A 23,287-nucleotide genomic window follows, 5' to 3' on the forward strand; every position below is an offset into this window, starting at 1 on the left:
AGGAAACTGGAGCTTTCTCCATGTTCTAGCAGCTTCCAAGCAGAAGTTTGGAAACCGGGCTGGCTCTGAGGCGGTCCGGGTGTGTCGGCTTGGAGGGGAGTGTGGTGGTGTGTGTGTGGGGGGGGGGATTGGCTACCTTCCCCCAAATGTAGAATGAGAAACTATTGTGTCTTGAGCTTGGGAGGGGGGAGGGGGAGGGAAGAGCGGTTAGGAACCAGTCCCCTGGCAGACCCTCCATATCTACAACCCAAGGCCGGGTAAGGAGGCCTTGAACGGTTACCCACTTCTGACTGGGGATCCCCCCACCTCCTCCGTGCAGCCGTGCCCCCAGCCCCCCAGCCCTGGTGTTTGCCTGGGTGTTTTCACTTCCTTACTCCCTCCCCTCCCTTCATACTTAGGGGACCGTCCTGCTGCAGGGAGGATGGGTGGTGGGTGGTGGTGTTTGGGGTTGGATGACCCCAGTGTCCTGGAGTGGGGAGAGGGAAGGTAGAGGGATGCGAACGGAATCCCTCTCTCCCCCTTTCCGCCCTGCCCAGCCCCAGCCATCTGGCCTTCAGAGTGGAGTCGCGCACTACGGCAGCTGACCCTGAAGTTGGGGAGGGTGGAGAAGCAGGGAGCAGGTGCTAATCTCTCTCCCTCCATTACTTCTGGCTTGAGGGAGGAGTGGTGTGCTTCTCCCCCAGATACTTTTCCCACCAGTGGCTGAGAAAATAGCTCCTTTCCTCTTTCTAGTAGTTTCTAGCTGATGGAACTGAGGGGGGACCTGTGGGGTCATTCGGCCCTGTGTAGTCAGTATGGAGGTTAGGACTGCTGCTTGGTATGTGTATGTGTGTGTGGGGGGGTGGCTTCTGGCAGAAATGTAAACACGCAGTCATCATAGGGGTGGACTGGCGAGCAGGGCAGCCCCTCCTCCGTGCTCGGGGACTGGAGGCAGGGGCAGGATGGTCCTAGTCCTGTCAAGCAGGGAGCAGGCCCCTGGTTTCTGTCTCAGGTGCTCCTCTTCTCTGCTTAGCTCAGTGCCCAACCAACCTCTTGCGGCCGGGATTGTCCTAGAGGTTGCCCTGGTGACTAGGCCTGGGGCTCGGAAGGGGCGGGGGCAGTTGGTGGGGCACAGGAGTAACCGGCTCTTCCGGAGCCCGGCTGGCCGGGGTGGGTGTGTGGGTGTGTGGTGGTGCTGCTGCTGGTGGAGGGAAGGGGCGTGGCTGCGGCTGGCTGACGGGTGTTCGCTCCTCCCTGGCCTGCCCTGGCTCCCACTGGCCAGCTCTGGGCTTGGGGGCGGGAGGTACGGAGATTCTCCCTGGTCTGCCCTGGAAATGCTTGGGAGGGTGGTAGGGGGAGGGAGTACTAGCTCTCTTTCTCTCTGCCCCAGAAGCTTCGGGATGCCAGAGGCAACTCTGTGAGCGCTCTTCTCCCTGCTTTCATTATTTTCATTTTTAGGAGAACGTGACATTCCTTAGAAGTTTTCCAGACTGCTTTCTCCAGAAGGCAGTAGTCCCCGTCCACCTTTGCAAGGGCTCTACTTAGGTCAGCAGGTGTGGCGGGGAGGTGTGCTTTTTTTTTTTTCCAAGGTGACCTATACATTGGTTTTTCGATAAGGACGAAAGGCTTTGGGTTTCTACCTGTCTCACCTTCCCTTGGTAATTTACTTAGGAACGAGAGCGGCCTCCCTTAGCCTTTTTCTCTCTCTGGCCCACATACTTTACAGCTCTGCTGAAGCAAGCTTCCTGATCTTTCCAGAGCCGTCGGTAGCCGCGGGTGGAGTCCGTCCTTTGCGCCCACCCCCCTGGACTAGGGAAATCCAGTCTAGATTAGTTTTGGCACCTGTCCCTCCCTGGCTCCACCTGCTTTTCAGCTCCTCCCCCTCCGACACCCAGGGGTGAAGGCATTAATGGACCCCACCCCAAGCTGCTCCTGACTTGGTTACCCTCTTCCTGTTTCTCTTCCAGAATATTCAGCCTGAGCTTTACACAGTTCAGGCAGTTTTTTGGTGGGACTGACTACATAGAAACCAACGGGAATTATCTTGAAAAGCCTGCATAAGCTTTGCTTGCGTTCCAGGCCTGTTTCGGTCCACGTGTGACCTTGAACCGGTCGGTGAACCTACTTCCCTGGGGCTCCAGCATCTTGGTGTGACGCACAGAGCAGGTTGAATTGGGCATGCTGCGAGCCCCGGCCTCACGGGACAGCCTTGTCCCATCCCACGGGTCTGCTGTAGACACAGTAGACTCGGGCCTCTGGCCGAGATTTCATTTTGTGGCATCTGAAATTGTTGTTCCACACAGTTAAACTGAATTGGGGGGGGGGGTGGAGGAGCAAGGGATCGGTTTCTTGCTTGTGGTCCTCGACCTCTTGCGGCCACATTTAGGCTGGACACGAGGTCTCCCTTGTCTGGTGTCCGAGTCGATCCTCCTCTCTCTGCACGCACAGGAATCTTCCCGCCTAGGACCCTGCGGATGTCTCCAGGGAAGTGGTGATCCAGGCAGGAACGGACTGCCCAGCGAGCACCAAGGTGAGTGGGCGGGCCGGCTTGCGCAGGACCGAAACCTTTCCTGTCTGCTGTGTGTGCCCTTCCTCTGGGAAAGGAGCCCGGAGCTTTTCCACATCCTGGGACTTAGGGGCTACAGGATGCCAGCAAACGCTTTTGGTCTTAGAAACGTGGCCTGGTCCCTTAGGAGACGGTGGCGCGCCTGTCACTGTGCCCCGTGCGGGGAGAGCAGATGTACAGACTGCAGTGCGATTTGGTGCAGAGGCAGCAGCAGCCGGGAGCAGAGAGGCAGACTGTCGGCGCTAGGACCCAGATCCGGGTCGGACCCAGCGTGCCGGCGCTAGGACCCGGGGCGGCCCGCGGCTGCCCCGCCCCCTCCGGCGGCTCGCTCCTCCCCCGCCGGCCATGTTGGCTCGGCCCGGGCCCGCGGGTGAGCCGCGTCCCCCTCCCCCTCCCGGCCGGGAACCCCCCTCCCCGCCCCCTCGTCCCGCTGCTGGCCTCGGGAGCGCGGCCATGTGAACCGCTCGTCTCCCCTGGGGAGAGACGAGCCCCAAGCCGGCTGGACGCTGCCTCCTCAGGTCTGTGACCGGGAGACGGGAATGTGTGGGAGAGTAGCAGGGTGAAGGGGTGAGAGCTCCGCTTGGACCCGGAGCTTCTCTTCCACAACGGGAGGCTCCGGAGGTGCCCGGAGCCTGGCCGCGGGCGGCAAGCCCACTCGAGCTTATTTCCTGCTGGAAGCGGCCGGAGGCGGGGGTGGGGGGTCTCCCTGTCCCGAGGGGTAGGGAGGAGACGGGAGCACGGCGACCCCGCCGCGGGGGAGCTCGGCCAGGGCTGTGGGGGCGGGAGGCGCCCGGGAGGCTCCCGCGGCCTGGGGGATGACTCCTGTGGGGGGGACTGGAGGTGGAAACCCCGGGAGGGACTCCGCCTCCTTGGGTGGGGGTGGGGATTGCCCGGTGTGGGGCGTCGGGGGTTCCCTGGCTAGGTGGGACGCAGTGGATGGGGCTACCGGGGCATTTGGGCCGTGGTGAGTAGAAGCCGGCCGGCCATGGAGGCTTGCAGGGGTCTGAGGGCGGCGCTCTCAGGGGGGAAAGGCTAGTTGCAGGGAGCTGGGATGGTGCAGCGCCTGGTTGGGGGGCCTTCTGGCCCCGGCGGAGTCCCCCGCTCCACACTCCAGGGATGGGGGTTGGTGGGGCGCGATGCGGGAGCTGCGGGGCTGAGGGAAGAATAAAGAGGGATTCCTTGGTGAGGAGCTTCTTCACTAAGGGGATCCCCGTTTCCGTGGCAGAAAAAGATGATCTCACATCATCCCTTTCCTTCCCTGCGGTTCCCGTTTTCAGGACACCGAGGGCAGCCGTCCTTTGTAGGGCTTGCTGGAGAGAGGGCTTTGCATCCTTTGGGGGGTGATGGGGGGAATCACTCCCACCTCCAGCTGTACACAAACAGCCCCTCCCCCAGCCTCCCGCAGGAAGTGGCCGGGGAAATGGCAGCTGTGCGTTTTTACCGCTGCGTCTCTTGTTTTGAAATGTCCATTTTAATCAGACTTGGTTTCATTTTCCAAGACCTTGTTGGGCAAGGGTGGATTCTGCCAGCCATGCGGCCTGAGCCATCTCTCATGGACTTTACGGTGTCGCGAGGGGGTTAAACCCTGTTTGTCAGCTGGAGGTAGTGACCTGCAGTTGACTTGGCTTCTCTCTGGACTCCCCCTCCACAGCGTCTCCGACTCTGCCTGGATTTTTTTTTTCCCCTTGAGCTAGAGGTCATGGAGAAGCAAACTCAGTATCCATCCACCAGCAGGCTATTCATTGTGCAAGGGATGCAAAGTGCCTTATAGAGGCAGCTGCTTGGAAGGCTGGGGAGTTTTTGTAGCCCAGGAACACGTCTTGGGGCCTTCTGTGGTCTTCAGGCATGTGTCTAGGGCACCTGAGCTGGCAAGCTTAACCGTGAGGGGTTTTGAACTGTGTGTTGCCACAGAAGCTGGTTTCCAGGGTGGGACTGAGCTCAAGCCTCGGGGCTGCTGGCAGCCCCAGGACTGCCCCCTGGCAGGTCCTGTAGGCAAGTCGGATAGGCTGGGGAAGGTTTCACCTTCTGGAGCAGCCAGCCACATAGAGAAGGGGAATTACCTTCTGGTGACCTAGTCTTCCCAGAGAGGTGTAGCTTTTCCTGTATTCCAGGCGCTGTCATGCACCCAGGTTCTTTTACACTTCTTTACCTGATGATAGTTCCTGATTTTTCCAACTGGAAGAACATGTTGGATTGTGGGCTATGTCCCTGGACATTTAAAAAAATTTTATTTTTAATGTTGTTTACATAGTTGATGGATATATGCCCATGTGGGCCTCTGATTAGGGTGGGAAGGATCAGGGTCAGACATGGAGGAAGCTGGGTGGGACACGAGGCAGAAGAAGAGGGCCACTTCTTGTTGTCAAACTACACAAGCACCTAGGGATGGAGGACAGTCCTTTGATGGTGATGATCCCCATTGTGGGAAAGAGTGTTTCGGGATATTACTTGGGTAGTTCTGAGAAGTTGTCAGTTTTGTTGTTCCAGGGTTGTTGAGAAAATCTTTCCGAGGTCACCTGGTTGACAGAGTCCACCTTAGTGCATCCAGATCCAGGAACATGTTGTAAAGCTTGGCCAGGAGAATTGTCAAACCTGTTCTGCTTTCCATTCTCAGGCAAGGCAGTTGACATCCTCTGCTGACCTAGTTAAGCTGGCCATCATGTCTCCTATGTGCATCTGGGCATGCTGTCCACTACAGAGGAATCAGCAGCTGAGGAGGCAGGGTGTGAGTCCAGCAGTCGAGTTCGAGTCCTTCAAGAAACCTCACCTAGGATGACCTCAGATTTTACACTGTTTGGTAGCCAGGCAGGCTCAGGTGCAATCTGTCACCTGCACCAGCCAAGACACTTAGTGGATGCAGGTTCGTCCTGTATCACACAAACCAAAGAGTGCTGCCTCCCAGCCCAGCCAGCCCACCAGAGACCCTGTCCTCACACAAACCCATGGCCTAGTGTAGATGCCCCCCCCCCAGAGCTCCCACCAGACCTACTCCAGCCCTGGGTTTTGTGCTTGCCAACCTCTGCTGTGTCATCCTGACCCATCCTGAATCCCAGCTGACCCTTATCCACACGTGTGGGTGCTGCGGCTTTACTCAGCCCGACCACCCTCAGACCTGACCCACACATATGCCAGCAGGTTCTGCTACCATGTCCAGCCTGGCCTGTCCCCAGCCTTGATTTTTGGCTCACCAGTGACAGGTACAGCCTGACAGAGCAGTGTCCACTGTTGCCCTGCTCTTCCTGGGCTTTTATTGCCTAGTGCATTTGGTTAGGAACGAGTTGGACTCAAAAAAGATATTAGAATCATTTGGACTAGTCTGAAACTAATTCTAAGTACGGTATGTAAATTATCCTTAACTGTTTTCCAGTCAAAAACCTTCCACCTGCATGTAGATCTCTAGATAAAGATTCAAGATAGGAACAGGTGGACACGTGACTGACAGTGGCATCATCACTGGTAAGATAGCATCATTGCAGTTTTCACTGGGATTGCTAATATTCCGGAAATAGTCAAAACAAGTCCATCTTGTGTTAACGTCCTTTTTCTTGTCCTTCTGGTCTGGTTGATTCCTTTGGGTTACTCTGTGACACGGTTGATTTGACACTGATTTTTAAATTCCTCTTTACTCTTTCTTCAGCCTAAGCTTAGCTAAATTGGGTCCTGACATAATAGTAAATTGACTTTCTCTGTTGGGGATTAAAAGTGAAAGAATAAAGAACTCTTCATTCTCTGGGCTTTCTGAAAGAAATAGAAGTAGATTTTGAGAAAATGATTTCATTTGATACATGTTTAAGAACTGAATGAAGCAAGTCTTTCATGACCTTCTTTGAAAATGGATGCATTTTTCTGCCATGGGAGTAGATTTCTTGATATTGACTGGTTATTCTTTTTATTTCCCTGAAGACACTTTTTTTTTTTTTAAGATTTATTTATTTGTATTGGAAAGACAGATACAGAGAAGAGAGACAGGAAGATCTTCCGTCCGATGAATCACTCCCCAAGTGGTTGCAATGGCCAGAGCTGAGCCAATCCAAAGCTAGGGGCCAGGAGCTCCTCTGGGTCTCCCATGCAGGTGCAGGATCCCAAAGCTTTGGGCTGTCTTTCCAGGCCACAAGCAGGAAGCTGGATAGGAAGTGGGGCCACTGGGATTAAAACCAACACCCATATGGAATCCCAGCATGTTCAAAGAGATGACTTTAGCTGCTAGGCCACCACACTGGGCCTTACCTTGAAGATTCTTCTTTTCTCTGCTTTCCCCCAGGTTTTAGGCTCAAAGAGACTTCCGGGGGCTGACATCAGTGCCAGTCAGAACCTGGACTGCACTGAGAGGCTCGGCTTCTGTGGTTCTGGGACTCCAGTGTTGCCGAGAGTGGCAGAGCCTTTTAGGGTTATGGACTGTCCTGCTGCTGATCTTTCTTAGCACCTCTCAGGGGCAAGCACCAAACTGCTGTAATTTTTTTTTTCACTTTTTTTTAAAGGTTTATTTATTTTTATTACAAAGTTAGATATACGGAGAGGAGGAGAGACAGAGAGGAAGATCTTCTGTCCGATGATTCACTCCCCAAGCGACTGCAACGGCCGGCGCTGTGCCGATCCAAAGCCAGGAGCCAGGAACCTCCTCCAGGTCTCCCACACCGGTGCAGGCTCCCAAAGCATTGGGCCGTCCAAGCAGGGAGCTGGATGGGAAATAGAGCCAGTGGGACTAGAACCAGCGCCCATATGGAATCCCGGTGCACTAAGGCAAAGACTTGAAAGAGTTTAGAGGGGGAGGGACAGATCTCTGCTGTCCATTGGATCTCTCCTGAGATGACTCCCAATGGCCACCACTAGCAGGCCAAAGCAGGGAGCCACCACATCAGAAGTGTAGGTGGGAGGATCTCAAACTCTTGGGTGGTCTGCTGCTTTCTCAGGTCCTTAGTAAGGAGCTAGACTGGAAATGGAGTTGCCAGAACACAAAATTGGCACCTTTATGAAATGCTGGTGTCAGAGGGACTGACTTAGTGTCACAACTCCTTCTACACTGAAAACTGTGTAGAAGTTAGCATTGGTTTGATGTTTGACCTCGTGTGACATGTATTTAATAAGGCAATGCCAGTTTTTATGTCTATAGATTTTTATATATATATATATATATATAAAACTTGGAAATTTCCTTAGGTAAATAATCTTCCTAATATGTTTTTTAAAATATTAATGTTCTTATGTCTCATGAGCAGCCTTGTCTAGTGATTCAGAAAAACTGCTTTTTTTTTTTTTTAATTTTTCAAGATTTATTTATTTATATTGCAAAGTCAGAAATACAGAGAGGAGGAGAGACAAAGAGAAAGATCTTCCATCTGATGATTCACTCCCCAAATGGCTGCAATGGCTGGAGCTGAGTTGATCTGAAGCCAGGAGTCAGCAGCCTCTTTCAGGTCTCCTACGTGGGTGCAAGGTCTCAGAACTTTGGGCCATCTTCAACTGCTTTCCCAGGTGACAAGCAGGCAGCTGGATGGGAAGAAGGGTTGCCGGGCTTAGAACTCGCACCCATATGGGATGAAGGTGAGAACTTTAGTCACTAGGCTACCATGCCAGGCCTTTTCTTTTTTCTTTTTTTTCTTAATATTTCTTTCTTTTTAATTGGAAAGTCAGATATACAGAAAGGAGGAGAGACGGGATCTTCCATCTGTGGATTCACTCCCAAGTGGCTGCAATGACTGGTGCTACGCTGCTCCGAATCCAGGAGCCTGGAGTTTCTCTGAGTCTTCCACGTGGGTGCAAGGTCGCAGGGCATTGGGCCATCCTTGATTGCTTTCCCAGGCCACAGTCAGGGAAGTAGAGCAGCCAGGACACAAACTAGCACCGACATGGGATTCTGACAGAGGGAGGATTAGGCAGTTGAGCCATTGTGCCAAGTCATAGGAAATTTTTTTATTTATGAAGAATGAAGCTCGAATTTTGGGATCTTTGAAAATAGAAACAAAGCCCACAAGCTTTGGATCAGTAAACTGAAGAGATAGTTTTACTGCTCTTCATTTGTTCAGTTTGTGGTGTCACCGACTATGTCCTTTGGATTCTTTATGCACTGTTAAGTCAAGTACTAGAAATACAAGGGTGGAAATTAATATCCAACTGAGGCTATAGAATCTGTATTATATAGAAGAAATAGAACCAACAGCAGTTACCTTTGCATTCTTCCAAGCAGCCTGGACCTGGCAGTTTTCCTGATGTAGCTCTGCCTCATGTAGAGTTCTGACTAGGGAGGTGGGAAGGAAAGTGTGTCTGAAAGAGAATGAGCCCCAGCAGTACAGGCTGTCCTTGGTCTGAGTCAGGGTTCCAAGGCAAGCTGCCAAAAGAGCTGTTGTGAGGTCAGTGCTGTGCTGTGGCTCAACAGGCTAATCCTCCACCCTGTGACAGCAGCATCACATTTGGGTGCCAGCTCATGTGGCTACTCCCGCTCCTGCTCCAGCTCCCTGTTTGTGGCCCTGGAAAGCAATAGAGGATTGGCCAAGACCTTGGGACCCTACACCTACATGAGAGACCTGAAGAGGCTCCTGCCTTCTAGCTTGTACTCAGTTCTTCTCTGGCTGTTGTCATTTGAGGAGTGAACTGGGGGATGCAAGATTTGTCTCTTCTCTATAAATTTGTCTTTGAAATAAAAGTAATATAACTGGCCTGTTATGGCATTATACGCGGCTAAAGTCCTCACCTTGCACCCTGCTTGTGGCCTGTTAAAGCAGTATAGGGTGGCCCCAAACAGAGCCTTGGGACCCTGCACCCATGTGGGACAGCCGGATGAAGCTCCTGACTTCAGATCAGCTCAGCTGTGGCCGTTGCAGCCACTTAGGGAATGAACCAGTGGATGGAAGATATTTCTCTCTATCATCTTCTGTAAATCTGACTTTCCAATAAAAATTAGTAAGTCTTTTATATAGATTTAAAAAGGCAGGGGGAGGGACTATCCTGCCTGGAAAAGCCAATTTTGTGGCTTGGGTTCTGGAACATGCTTTGTTAATTATGACTTAACCAGGGAGAAGGGGTTTTTGGATGGGAAAGTGAAAAGATCCTTACTTGAGTTGTCAGGAACTATAAGCAGTGAAAATTTGGAAGTTCCTCTTGGGTGTGGAGCAGATGGTTGCTGTGTGAGCAGGATTTCTCAACTTTGACCGTGTTGCTCACTGGGGCCCCAACAGTTCCTTGTTGTGGGGGCTTGGGAACATCCCCAGCTTCTGCTTGCTACCTGCTGATATCCTCCAGGGAGCAAAATTGCTGGTGATTGAAAACCTTTGTATTGAGTGGATAATCCAGGGCCCAGCATGGTAGCATAGCGGTTAAGGTCCTCGCCTTTAACGCCCGGGATCCCATATGGCGCTGGTTCTAATCTTGGTGGCCCTGCTTCCCATCCAGCTCTCTGCCTGTGGCGTGGGAAAGCAGTTGAGGACAGCCCGAAGCTTTGGGACCCTGCACCTGCGTTGGAAGGTTCCTGGCTTTGGATTGACTCAGCCCCGGCCATAGCATCCGCTTGGGGAGTGAACCATCGGACAGAAGATCTTCCCTCTGTCTCTCCTCTCTATATCCGCTTTTCCATATAAGTAAATAAATCTTAATAAAAAGAAAAACAGTAGATAGCCCCAAGTTGTACAGTGTTAAAATCCTTTACCTTTCACAGTTATAAACTGAAAGTAGTGGCAGGATTCCTTTATCACTAAGTAGAATTAGCCTTGTTACTTAAATCTGTTTCCCCTTTCTGCCATTTGCTAGAGTTTGGAGTACTACATGAGAATGAAGGAAAGAATGGCAGGGACTAGCTAGGTGTGCAGCTAGAGGTGTTAACGTGTCTTTCAGAGGCCAGAGGGTTAGCATTGATCAGGAAGAGTGCCTGTGACATGTAGTATTTGATTGTTTTGGATTTTCAGCCTTTTCTGTGTTATAGGCCCACTGAGTGGAAGCTCTGTGATTGCAGTTGAGAGAAAAACAGTCCGTTGGGCCATTTGGCAAAGCTTGAGGAGCAGTGTCCCTCGCTCTTACAAATGAGCACAGGGATGTCTGAGAGATCCATTTAGATACCACTGGGACTGGGCTGAGTTCTCTTCTGATTGTACTTCCTGGTTATGAGGGCTGTCTGCTCTTCCGGGGTTGGGCACTGGTGCTTTTTATTTGGTGACAATCCTGTTAGTTCAAAGGGAGATATTCTCCTTGACTTTGCTTTTCTTACCAGCTCTGGATTAGAGGCCAGTTTATCATCAGGTTTCTTTCCTTTCTTTTTTTTTTTTAAAGGTTTGTTTATTTTTATTGCAAAGACAGAAGTACAGAGAGGACAGACAGGAAGATTTTCCGCCCGATGATTCACTCCCCAAGTGGCTGCAATGACTAAAGATGAGCCGATCTGAAACCAGGAGCCAGAAGCTTCTTCTGGGGCTCCTATGTGGATGCCAGGTCCCAAAACTTTGGGCCGTCCTCAACTAATTTCTGAGACCATAACCAGGGAGCTGGATGGGGAAGCTGGGCCACCAGTATTGTAACCAGCACCCATATGGGATCCCAGTGCCTGCAAGGCAAGGACTTTAACCACTAGGCTACTGTGCCAGGCCCTAGCATAAGGGTTCTTTGTGAAAAGCATCTTGGGTAGAAAACTTACAATGAAATAAATCTGAGGTTCAGGTTTATTGCTGCCAAGATTCAGGTTTATTGCTGCCAAGAAGTGTTTTCATTTTTTTTTTTTTTTGTATCCCGGTGGTACTCCAATATTTATTTATTTATTTTTAAAGAATCATTTTACTTATTGTAAAAGCAAAATTAGAGCAAGTGAGTGAGAGCGCACTCTTACATCCTTCTCATGACCACAGTGGCTGGGGCTGAGTAGGCCAGCACCAGGGCCCAGAGTTGGGACATCTTCTGTTTTCCCAGGTGATTACTTGGGACCTGGAGCACAAGTGGAGCAGTGGGGACTTGAACTCTGGTCTGGTATGGCATTGCAAATAGCAACTTAACCTGCTGTGCTCCAGCATTAGCTGCTGATTGGACCTTTTGGATTTTGACCATATTTTTGAAATCGTTTTTACTTAATAACTGTATGTAATGTTTATTTATTTATTTATTTTTTAAAGATTTATTTTTATTATTTTTTCATTGGAAAGGCGGATATACAGAGAGGAGAGACAGAGAGGAAGATCTTCCGTCCGATGATTCACTCCCCAAGTGAGCACAACGGGCCGATACTATGCCAGGAGCCTCCTCCGGGTCTCCCACGCGGGTGCAGGTTCCCAAAGCTTTGGGCCGTCCTCGACTGCTTTCCCAGGCCACAGGCAGGGAGCTGGAAGGGAAGCGGGGCTGCCGGGATTAGAACCGGCGCCCATATGGGATCCCGGGCGTGCAAGGCGAGGACCTTTAACCACTTGCGCCACTGTGCCGGGCCCTGTATGTAATGTTTATTAAGTGCCTGCTGGGTGACAGACACTATATCTTACCATGATTTTTGTTTAGTCTCTCAAACCTTGTGATAGGATATTACAATTTTTACAAATGAAACAGGCACAACAAGTTTTAAGGAACTTATCCAAAGTTAAACAGCTTGGAAGTAGTAGCACCTGTTGCATTGTGTTACTCTCACTGCCTAGCCCAGAGGATTTTATGTGTCTAGGAAGCTGCTAGTAACTGGAGTGATGGCTTGGTGACTGCACAGAGGTGGGTGGGGAAACAGACCTCCAGCATCAGGGAGCACCCTGTTCCTTTCCCTGTGCCTTCCTGTGAGCCATTCGTGTGTTGTCACTTGTGTGTAATCTATGAAACAGGTGGACATTGTGCTTTCCTCTGGCAGCCGAGAGGACAAGGATGTCTCGGGTTTCCTCCTGGAATCAGATAGAAGATGGAAGAGCATGTAGTCTGTGCAGGAGGGATGGGCGTGTTATCCCTCAGCCCTGGGGAGGTCTGGGAGGTCTGGCTGTGCTGAGAACTGTGCAAGAGGAGAGGGTGAGAATCAGTTGGATTGGGTCTGCAGTTGTATTTCCAGAATTTGTCAAGTAAACGTTTAAGTCTCCATTTGCTCTGCAATATGCATCTTGGAATCTTTGTGTTTTAATTTTTGAAGGATTTTTAATCTATTCATCTTTTTTTTTTTATAAAGACTTATTTATTTATTGGAAAGTCAGATATACAGAGAGGAGGAGAGACAGAGAGGAAGATCTTCCGTCCGATGATTCACTCCCCAAGTGGCCGCATCGGCCAGAACTGAGTTGATCCAAAACCAGGGAGCCAGGAGCCTCTTCCGGGTCTCCTATGCGGGTGCAGGGTCCCAAAGCTTTGGGCCGTCCTCGACTACTTTCCCAGGCCACAGGCAGGGAGCTGGAAGGGAAGCGGGGCTGCCGGGATTAGAACCAGCGCCCATATGGGATCCTGGGCGTGCAAGGCGAGGACTTTAACCACTTGGGCCACCGCACCAGGCCCTATCTTTAAAAAAAAAAAAAAAAAAAGATTTGTTTGTTTTAGAAAGTCAGGTTTATAGAGAGAGAAGAGACAAAAAGATGTTCCATCTACTGGTTCACTCCCCAAGTGGCCATAACGGCTGGAGCTGAGTTGAGCCAATCTGAAGCCAGGAGCTTCTTCTGGATCTCCTTCATGAGTACAGGGTCCCAAGGCTTTGGGCTATCCTCTGCTGCTTTCACAGGCCACAGGCAGGGAGTTGTATGATAAGTGTAGCAGCTGGGATATGAACCTGCATCCGTATGGGATCCCAGTGCATACAATGTGAGGTCTTTATTCATTAAGCTACTGCACCAAGTGCTAATCTGTTAGTCTTAAAATTCTTACGTTTCAGACCTCCTTCCTGCTGAAGAGTGGTCCTTAACTGGAATAGAGAAGTCCTTTTGAGAATGCTGAAGTCTTTTCCCTCTAGAGAGCCAGTTTTTCATCAGTGCACATCAAGTTGAGATCTGCTACTTAGAGTGGGCATGGGGAAATCCTGTATGGGAGACTAGTCAGTCCTCAATTCCCCCCCCCCCCTTTATCAATGAAAACACAAATGGCTTTTTATTTCTTGGATTTCACTTAAAGTTGATTAGAGACAGTTGCAGTATTTAGCCAGGAAAATCAGCAGCACATGTGCAATGTACTGTATAGCATGCACTGGCTAACATGCCGTGTACTAAGTAGCATTTGAATTTCATGCTCAGAATTGTTGCATTTTAGGGAAGGTGCCATGGCTCAACAGGGTAATTATCCATTTGCAAGTGTTGGTATCCCATGTGGACACTGCTTTGTGTCCCAGCTGCTCCACTTCCCATCCAGCTCCCTGCTTATGCCCTGGGAAAGCAGTAGAGGATGACCTAAAGCTTTGGAATCCTGCACCCACATGGGAGACCTGGAAGAGGCTCCTGGCTCCACATTGGTTCAACTTTGGCCATTGAAGCCTTTTGGAGATTGACCAGCAGATTGAGGATCTTTTTCTCTTTCATTTTTCTCTGTAAATCTGCCTTCCCAGTAAAAATAGGTAATGTTACATTCTCATGTATGCCTGATGGCTTCTTACTGCAGTAAGCAGTGTATACATGAACATGCCTTTGTAAAAAAAAATTTATTTGAAAGGCAGAGTTGTAGACATACATCTTTCACCCACTGGTTAATTCCCCAAATACCAGCAGTAGTTGAGGCTGGGCCAGTCTGAGGCCAAGAACTTGTTTTGTATTTCCCGCATGTGTGCAGGCCCCCACGACTTGGGGCATCTTCTGCTTCCCCAGGCACATTTGCAGGGAGCTGCATTGGAAGTGAAATAGCTGGGAAAGGCATTGATCCTCATGCGTTGCTGGTGCTGATGATTCCCCACTGTGGCACAGTGCAGTCTCAGACACCATCCTTTTTTTTTTTTAAGATGTATTTATTGTTTTTACTGGAAAGGCAGATATACAGAGAAGGAGATACTGAGAGAAAGATCTTCCGTCTACTGGTTCACTCTCCAAGTGGCCACAATGGCCAGAGCTGATGGAATCCAATGTCAGGAGCCAGGAGCTTCTGGGTCTCCCATGTGGGTGCAGGGTCCCAACGCTTTGGGCCATTCTCAACTGCTTTCTCAGACCACAGGCAGGGAGCTGGATGGGAAAATCATGCAGTCAGGATATGAACCGGTACCCATATGGGATCCTGGCGCGTGCAAGGTGAGGCTGCTAGGCTACTGTGCTGGGCCCTCTTTCTTAAGATTTCCTTTTTTTTTTTTTAAAGACTGTTTTTTTTTTTTAAGATTTATTTTTATTATTTTTTATTGGAAAGGCGGATATACAGAGAGGAGAGACAGAGAGGAAAATCTTCCGTCCAAAGATTCACTCCCCAAGTGAGCACAACGGCCGATGCTATGCCAATCCAAAGCCAGGAGCCTCTTCCGGGTCTCCCACGTGGGTGCAGGGTCCCAAAGCTTTGGGCCGTCCTCGACTGCTTTCCCAGGCCACAGGCAGGGAGCTGGAAGGGAAGCAGGGCTGCCGGGATTAGAACCAGCGCCCATATGGGATCCCGGGCGTGCAAGGCGAGGACCTTAACCACTTGCGCCACTGTGCCGGGCCCTGTATGTAATGTTTATTTTTATTACAAAGTCAGATATATAGACAGGAGGACAGATAGAGAGGAAGATCTTCCATCTGATGATTCACTCCCCAAGTGGCTGCAATGGCTGGTGCTGTGCCAATCTGAAACTAGGAGCCAGGAACAACTTCCAGGTCTCCCACGCTGGTGCAGGCTCCCAAGGCTTTGGGCCGTTCTTGACTGCTTTCCCAGGCCACAAGCAAGGAGCTGGATGGGAAGTGGAGCTGCTGGGATTAGAACCGGTACCCAAATGGGATTCCTGCACGTGCAAGGCGAGGACTTTAAGCACTAGGCCACCGTGCCGGGCCCCTTAAGATTTCTTTATTTGTAAGAGAGAGAGAGAGAGACAGTTCTGCTGATTCACTCCCTGAAGGTCCTCAGTGGCTGGGGCATCAGGTGGGAGCTAGGAGTGTCTTCCATCTCTTGTGCTGGTATGGGGTCCAAGCACTTGGACCGTTGTCTGCTGTTTTCTCAGATCGTTAGCAGGGAGCTGAGCCGAGAAGCTGGTACCCAAAAGGCATACTGGTGCCTATGTTGTCTTGTAGGCAGTTGCTTAAAGGCTGCACCACATCAAGTCCCCTCCCCCATCTTAAGTTTGTCACTGTTGACATTTTTCTGACTTTATATTCTTGAAATTCATGGTATTTCTCATGAATAAGCAGTAGAGTATCACTGGGTAGAGTTTTGCCATTATTATTACTTGTTCCAAAATGTGTTCTTTTCGGATCCCTTTACACATGTATTAAATGTGTTGTCTTCAACCATCTATGGCTATGGATAGAACATTATAGAAACTTTGTTTAGGTCAAATATAGTAACAAAACTTAGCAGGGTGCATATCCTGTTAACACTCCTATCTCCATGGCTTCCTGTCAGAAAGATGGCTTGGGAACATTCTGTGGACCCTGAGAGTGGGACTCTGGCCTTGCTTGGAGAATTCACAGGAACAAAGAATGTTAAACATTAAAATACAGGGCGGATCTAACCTGAAGAAATAACCTGGGCTGGGAATCTACAAGGTGGAACTGGGGTGGGGAGGAAGATTTGGGCTTGCATCTTATTTCTCACTAACTCCTTTCTTGTTTCTATAAAGCTAGCAATAATATTTTTAAAATGCTTGTTTGAAAGGTGAGAGAGAAGATTCCCCCAGTTCCTCTAGCAGTTGGGACTGGGCCGGGTTGAAGCCAGGACTCAATCTGCATCTCCCACGTGGGTGGCAGGGACTCGAGCATTTGAGCCATTCCCTGCCGCCTGCAAGGGTGGCAGAAGTTGTGGGGGCGGACCTGAGACAGACCCAGGCCTGTGCCATGGCCTGTGTGTGCACCAAGTGATATCGTATATGCCTGCTCCCACAAAGCTCACTTCAAAAGACTGCTTCTGAAAGCTTATGGTCCAGGTTAGGGGTGTATTTCTTCATTTTTCTACCTTCCACTTTGCCTCAAGGTACTTAGGCAAGGAAAGGGTAAGGTGAATGGGGTGAGGATTTCCAGCTGACATGACTTTGTGCATAAATTTCTGTAACCGTCAGTATTTTCTACCCCCCTCTTCTCTCCCCTTCTACAGAAATGGAGGCAAATGACCATTTTAACTTCACTGGCCTTCCTCCTGCACCTGCTGCCTCAGGACTGAAACCCTCTCCTTCAGGAGAGGGCCTCTACACTAACGGGTCTCCCATGAACTTCCCCCAGCAAGGGAAAAGTAAGTGTGAGGGTCATGGCAAGGCCTGGGAGGGAGTGGGTCTCATTCCCTTTCAGAGCAGGTTGATGGGAGGAGACTTGGTGCCATCTTGGCCCATCTATTCCACAACAACTCTTTCCTACCAGGTGGGAGGAAGCAATTAAATCCACAGAGCTCCAGCTGTTGGAGAGAAATCGTGCTTCTAGAAAGTTTCTAGGGGCTTAGGGAATCAACACTTTTTAGTCTGAAAGTTGGAAGGAATTTTAAAAAGTACTGGTTTTTCCCCTGTTCTTCTGTCAGCCACTGAGAGTCAGGTGGCTGCTGTGGCCTAGAGAGACAGGCCCAGCCCCTGAGAAGCTGGTTCCAGCGGCTGGGGAAGAGGCTAGAACTAGCGGTGTCCTGGGATGGCAAGTGGGTGAAGGGTGACAGGTGTTTTTGGTTTGTGCAGAAAAATGGTGGTTGTTAGAAGGGTCTGTGTGGTCTGTGCTACCTTCTGTCCTTGGAGGATCAGGTGCTTACCTGGTTCCCCAGGCAGTGGTACGTCACTTCAAATAGCAGTGTTGCTGCTGGGGTCTGGCCTGTGAATTGCTCTGCCCATAGCTCCGTCAAGAACCTTTGTCACCTCTTGGGTGTTAGGGCCTTACATTGGGAAGCAGAAAGAAGCTCCCTTGCTTTCTTACTTCTGGATGGCAAGAAACTGTAGGTTGAACCTTGAGGGCTCTGAAGCAGCTTTTTTTTTCCAGTTGGGGCTCTTCCCCTGCCGGAGATTTTTGAGTCTGCTGATTTGCCTGTCAATTCAGAGGTTGCCACTGGCGTTGGGCTGAACTCACTGCCATCCCCAATTGTTACCCCTGCCGATTGCCCTCCAGGGCCTGCCTTCTGAGCTGGAACCTTGTCACTGAGGTGACTGCAGATTCTATTCTTAGCCTAGCACAAAGTGCAGGATCTGCGTGTGTCAGTGAGATGGAGGCTGTCCCTGCTGCTGCCACGGCGGGGCCAGACAGGCACTGGGAAAGGGGGGTGTGTGCATGCATGTGCACACAGAATGCACTCATGCCCCTCCGAGGAAGAAATTCCCTAGGGAATGTGAGTGGGTGGGGAAAACGCAAGTCACTATAGGAAGTCAGCAGACAGCTTCATTTAATGAGAAGGAGCTTGTAGCCGCCGCAGCAGCAGCTTGCTGCCGGGGCTCCCATGGCAGCAGGAAGGCTCCCCGGCCGCCTGCCCGGCAGCAGCTGGCTGAGCATACCTGCAGGAGCATCTGGGTTTGGGTTTCCTAGAGTTCTAAGTTAAATATAATGAAGGGACCCCTGCCCGTTCACCTTTCCTTTTTCCCTAGTTAGTGCTGTTACTTTGGTTTTTTTTTTTTAAGATTTATTTTATTTTTATTGGAAAGGCGGATATACAGAGAGGAGAGACAGAGAGATCTCCCGTCCGATGATTCACTCCCCAAGTGAGCGCAACGGCCGATGCTATGCCGATCCGAAGCCAGGAGACTCTTCCAGGTCTCCCACGCGGGTGCAGGTTCCCAAAGCTTTGGGCCGTCCTCGACTGCTTTCCCAGGCCACAGGCAGGGAGCTGGAAGGGAAGAGGGGCCACCTGGATTAGAACCAGCGCCCATATGGGATCCCGGGCGTGCAAGGCGAGGACCTTAACCACTGCGCCACCGCGCTGGGCCCTACTTTGGGTTTTTTTAAATGCGTTTTATTATTATTGTTGTTGTTGTTGTTGTTATTAGAAAGACAGATATACAGAGAGGAAGATCTTCTGTCTGATGATTCACTCCCAAACAGCCACAAGGGCTGGAGCTGAGCCAATCTGAAGCCAGGATCCAGGAGCTTTTTTTCCAGGTCTCCCAAGCAGGTGCAGGGTCCTAAAGCTCTGGGCCATTCTTGACTGCTTTCCCAGGCCACAGGCAGGGAGCTGGATGGGAAGTGGAGCTGCCGGGATATGAACTGGCGCCCTTATGGGATCCTGGCACTTTCAAGGCACTGGACCCACTTTGGGTTCTTTTGTTAGCATTTCTTACATTTGTATGTGTAACTGACCCTTCTCTTTCCTCCTTTGCCAGGTTTGAATGGGGATGTGAATGTTAATGGCTTATCTACTGTATCTCACACTACTACTTCAGGGATTTTGAACTCTGCTCCCCACTCCTCCAGCACCTCACACCTCCATCACCCCAACGTGGCCTACGACTGTCTTTGGAACTACTCACAGTACCCGTCTGCCAACACTGGCAGCAACCTCAAGGACCCACCCCTTCTCTCCCAATTCTCGGGGGGACAGTACCCACTCAACGGCATTCTCGGGAGCAGCCGACAGCCTTCGTCCCCAAGCCACAACACTAATCTTCGGGCTGGGAACCAAGAGTTCTGGGCCAACAGTACCCAGAGTCCCATGGGGCTTAACTTTGACTCACAGGAACTATATGATTCCTTTCCTGACCAGAATTTTGAGGTGATGCCCAATGGGCCCCCTAGTTTTTTCACCTCCCCCCAGACTTCTCCTATGTTGGGCTCTAGTATCCAGACATTCGCACCCTCCCAAGAGGTGGGCAGTGGCATCCATGCTGATGAGGCCACAGAAAAGGAGCTGACTGCCGTGGTGGCAGAGAATGGCACTGGCCTGGTAGGCAGCCTGGAGCTGGAGGAAGAACAGCCAGGTATAACTGGGTCCCGGGGCTGGGAGGGCGAGAGGGGAGATTGGGCTTGGGGTTACAGTGGCTTTTTGAGGTGAGGAAAACTTGTCTTTCCAGCTCTCTACAGTGGAGGCTGATTTGCATGTTGGTGTTTAGCAGAGCCAAGTGGCTGGTGTTTTTGTGGCAGCAGCACCAGCTCGCGAGTGGGAGTGCAAATTATTTCAAGCTCATGCAGAGCTGCTGGCCTGGAGAGGGCAGGTGGGCGAGCCTGAAACAGCCTTGACAGCCACCCTCATCAGGAAGGGCTGCTTCCAGAATATAAAGAGGAGCTGGGGCCTTAGCAGTGGGCTTGGAGGCCATCGTGACTGGCTATGGTGAGGTCAGATTGGTTGCTGGGGTTGGGCATGCAGAGGAGGGGTGGAGCGGGCCATTTCTGCATTGCCCGTCTGCTCAGTTTTCCTTGCTGCTGTTAGTGTTGGTGTATGTGACGACTTTGTCGTCAGTCTTTTTCTTCAAAACAAAGTTTTGCTTGCAGTTGAGTCCCTGTACAAGGTTCACCACCCTGCGAAATCACAGGGTATGTTCTGTTCTCACTCCATAGAGATGATTTCTGAGAATGTACTGGGGTTCTTGTTAGAGGCCCCTCTCTCTCTTCTCCCCTTTTACTGTCTGCCATAGCCATAGTATTGATGTTACCAGCATGGCTCTGCTGATATGTAGGGTATCTTGATGTGGGTTCCACCATAGAGTTGGCATTCTGGCAACAAAAAATGTTGAGTGAAACATGCTGCTAAGCAAAGTCTGTGTGCCTGTGGTAACTGAATAGATTGGTGAAAAGCACGGAGTCTTGACTTGTTCCCTCTGCTGAAATGCCCTAGAACTGAAGATGTGCGGCTACAATGGTTCTGTCCCTTCTGTGGAGTCATTGCACCCAGAGGTCTCGGTCTTGGTCCCTGACCCCACAGTGAGCTGTCTGGGTGACCCTTCACATCTTCCTGAGCAGCTGGAAGACACGCCCATCCTCAGTGAAGACTCTCTGGAGCCCTTTGACTCACTGGCGGCAGGTGGGCTGGTCCCCTTCCCATGTCCCTGCAGCAGGTAGCACTAGGAAATTGGGGCAAGGACTCTGGAATGGGGTGCCAGGACCTCCAGGTGATACTGTACATGGGTGACATGCGTCAGGCCGCCTGGCCAGCTGCACTCTGAGCTGCTTGGTTCGCTTCCCAGGTTTTTTCCCAGTGTTACATTTGGCCAAGAGTTCTGGGCTGTAGTAATTCACTGGAGAGGGATCTGCTACCACATCAGATGGACTCTGGGTTTAACTAACTAGAAAGAAAACATTTGCCACTTAAAAACAACCTTCTACCCCACTGCAGTAGCATAGAGTCCTGATGTAACAACAATAAATGCTGCAATTTTGCAAGTCTTGTGTAGTGTGGGTAGCCATTCAGTTCTTGCCTTTCCATTTGTGTTCTTCCCTAGAATATAAAGTTCCTACATTTCTCATTACTTTTTTTTAACTGAAAAGGCAGATTTACAGAGAGATCTTCTATTTGCTGGTTCACTCCTCAAATGACTGCAGTGGCTCCCATGAGCCGATCTGAAGCCAGAAACCAGAAGCCTACTCTGGGTCTCCCACATCGTGCAGGGTCCCAAGGCTTTGGACTGTCCTCTGCCACTTTCCCAGGCCACGAGCAGGGAGCCTGATGGGAAGTGGAGTAACTGGGACACAAACCAGCGCCCATATGGGATCCTGACACTTGCAGGGGGAGGATTAGAGAATTGAGCCACCATGCTGCATCCCATGATTTGATTTTTAAAAATATTTATTTTTCTCCTTTGTTTTACTAATTTCTAAAAAAGATTTATTTGCATTTTTATTGGGAAGTAATGTTTAGAGAGGAGAGACAGATTTTCCATTTGCTGGTTCATTCCCCAAGTGGCTGCAACAGCTAGGGTGATCCGAAGTCAGGAGCCTAGAGCTTCTTCAAGGTCTCCCATGAGGGTGCAGGTGCAGGGTCCCAAAGCTTTGAGCCATCCTGTACTGCTTCCCGGGCCACAAGCAGGGAATGTTAAGTGTAGCAGCCAGGACGTGAACCAGCACTCCATATGGGATCCCGGTGCTTTCAAGGCAAGAACTTTAGCCACTAGTCTACCACACCAGGCCTAGAAGATTTTTTTAATATACATATTTATTTGAAAAGCAGAATTGGAGAAGAGGAAGAGAGCAAGATTACATGCAGGACTCGCCAAGTTGCCACAATAGCCGGAGCTAAGCCAGTCCAAAGCCAGGAGCCAGGAGTTTCTTCCAGGTCTTCCATGTTGGTGCAGGGGTCCACTGCACCAACCACTGTAGAAGCAATTGAACCATCCTTGCTGCTTTCTCAGACAAATTAACAGTGAGGTAGCTTGGGTATGGAGCAGTTGGGAATCGGGGATGCCAGCTTTATAGGCAGTGGCTTAACCCACTGTAGCACAATACTTGTTCCTTGCAGCTATTTTTTGGGAAGCAGACTGTACATTTTCCCTAGAATTAACGCTAGAATTTAATATTTTTAAACCAATATTAAATTTCTTTTTCTGAAATTTTTCTTTGTTCCATGTTCTGATTTTCCCACCCCTCCTGAACAGAGCCAGTGAGTGGAGGGCTTTATGGTATTGATGACGCAGAGCTGATGGGTGCAGAGGACAAGCTGCCTCTGGAGGACAGTCCTGTGATCTCGGCCCTCGACTGCCCCTCCCTCAACAATGCCGCTGCCTTCAGTCTCCTGGCCGACGACAGTCAGTCATCAGCTTCCATCTTTGCAAGCCCTGCCTCTCCACCAGTCCTAGGGGAGTCTGTCCTCCAAGGTCAGTAACAGAGATAGGACAAGAAAAGGGGAGGGCTGAAGGACAGGAAATCTCCAAGCCCCACCTGGTGCCAGCAGCCCAGGGCTCAGGATGGCAGCTGAGTTTGCAGGGACTAAAGAGAAGAATCCTTGGCCAGGCAGTGCCATCCCTCAGAGGAACTGTGTGACTTGAATTTTATAAGGAAAAGAGGCTAGAGGCTCTGGACAGAAGATGATTCTTTATACAGTGACAGTCTTGGCAGCAGCTGTGTCCTTTAAGAGTTGTTGGGGAGGGAAGCCAGAAGTGTATTTTTCTTTCTAACCTTAGGGGAAAACTCCTGAAGTAACTTGGTACAGCCTTGTCCTGGCCTGACTAAGGATATTGTCTTGTTTTTGTGACACCGTTTTTCCTTTCCCCTGCTTTTCATTTGGTTTCTAGAGAACAGCTTTGACCTGAATAATGGCAGTGATGCTGAGCAAGATGAGCTGGCCTCCCAGGCCTCAGCCTTCTCACCGCCGCTGGTGGAGGCAGCCCCCGGGCCGCCGTCCACGCTCCAGCTGCACCCGCCTGCCTCCGCGGCAGCCCTCTCCTTGGCCGTGTCTCCTGCAGCCTCTCCAGCCACTGGTGCTGGCTTGCCTGCAGTCTCCTCAGAGGCCGCCTTGTCCGGCCCAGTGACATCCCCCACCGGCTCCCCTGTGCCTTCCCCAGCAGCAGCTCTTCCAGCAGTCTCGGCCACTCCGGAGGTCAGCAGCTTTCCTGAAGCCCCTGCTGTCCTGGCCAAGGGCGCTGGGGAGGGAGTCCCTGCTGCCGGGAATGGTGAGTGTCCGGCTGACTGCTCTGCCTCTTAAGCGGGGCATGGATGCTAGCTTCCCCATCCTCTCCCTGGCCTGGTGCAGGAATTGGTTCCAACTCTTAACCTGGGGATCTCCCGTTTTCTTCCCAAGGTGATGTTCTCAGAAGACGCGTTGCCACCCCAGAGGAAGTTCGTCTGCCCCTTCAGCACGGGTAAATGCTCTCGTGGGCTGCACACCTTTATAGGTGTTTCTTGGCTG

At 50.8% G+C, this 23,287-nt stretch overlaps 1 protein-coding gene across 5 annotated transcripts in view; it reads left to right on the top strand.

Annotated features, from left to right (window-relative positions):
- Window positions 1-23,287, top strand: part of BAZ2A (bromodomain adjacent to zinc finger domain 2A) — a 38,051-nt gene that overhangs the window by 2,174 nt on the left and 12,590 nt on the right. For 2 of the 5 annotated variants that reach the window (XM_040983502.1, XM_040983510.1), the window contains exons 2-8: window positions 2,428-2,509; window positions 16,652-16,786; window positions 18,837-19,430; window positions 20,285-20,470; window positions 22,038-22,256; window positions 22,674-23,051; window positions 23,180-23,240. In XM_040983502.1, the coding sequence (XP_040839436.1) occupies window positions 16,654-16,786; window positions 18,837-19,430; window positions 20,285-20,470; window positions 22,038-22,256; window positions 22,674-23,051; window positions 23,180-23,240 (1,571 nt within the window). In that variant the 5' untranslated portion in view covers window positions 2,428-2,509; window positions 16,652-16,653. Of the gene's footprint in view, window positions 1-2,427; window positions 2,510-2,539; window positions 3,064-16,651; window positions 16,787-18,836; window positions 19,431-20,284; window positions 20,471-22,037; window positions 22,257-22,673; window positions 23,052-23,179; window positions 23,241-23,287 lie in introns of those variants that run through there. The other 3 variants (XM_040983482.1, XM_040983490.1, XM_040983495.1) reach the window with 2 other exon arrangements.

The sequence above is a fragment of the Ochotona curzoniae genome, unplaced genomic scaffold, assembly GCF_017591425.1.
Source record: "Ochotona curzoniae isolate NIBS_2020 unplaced genomic scaffold, NIBS_Ocur_1.0 contig_1014, whole genome shotgun sequence".
In the NCBI taxonomy this organism is placed as follows: Eukaryota; Metazoa; Chordata; class Mammalia; order Lagomorpha; family Ochotonidae; genus Ochotona; species Ochotona curzoniae.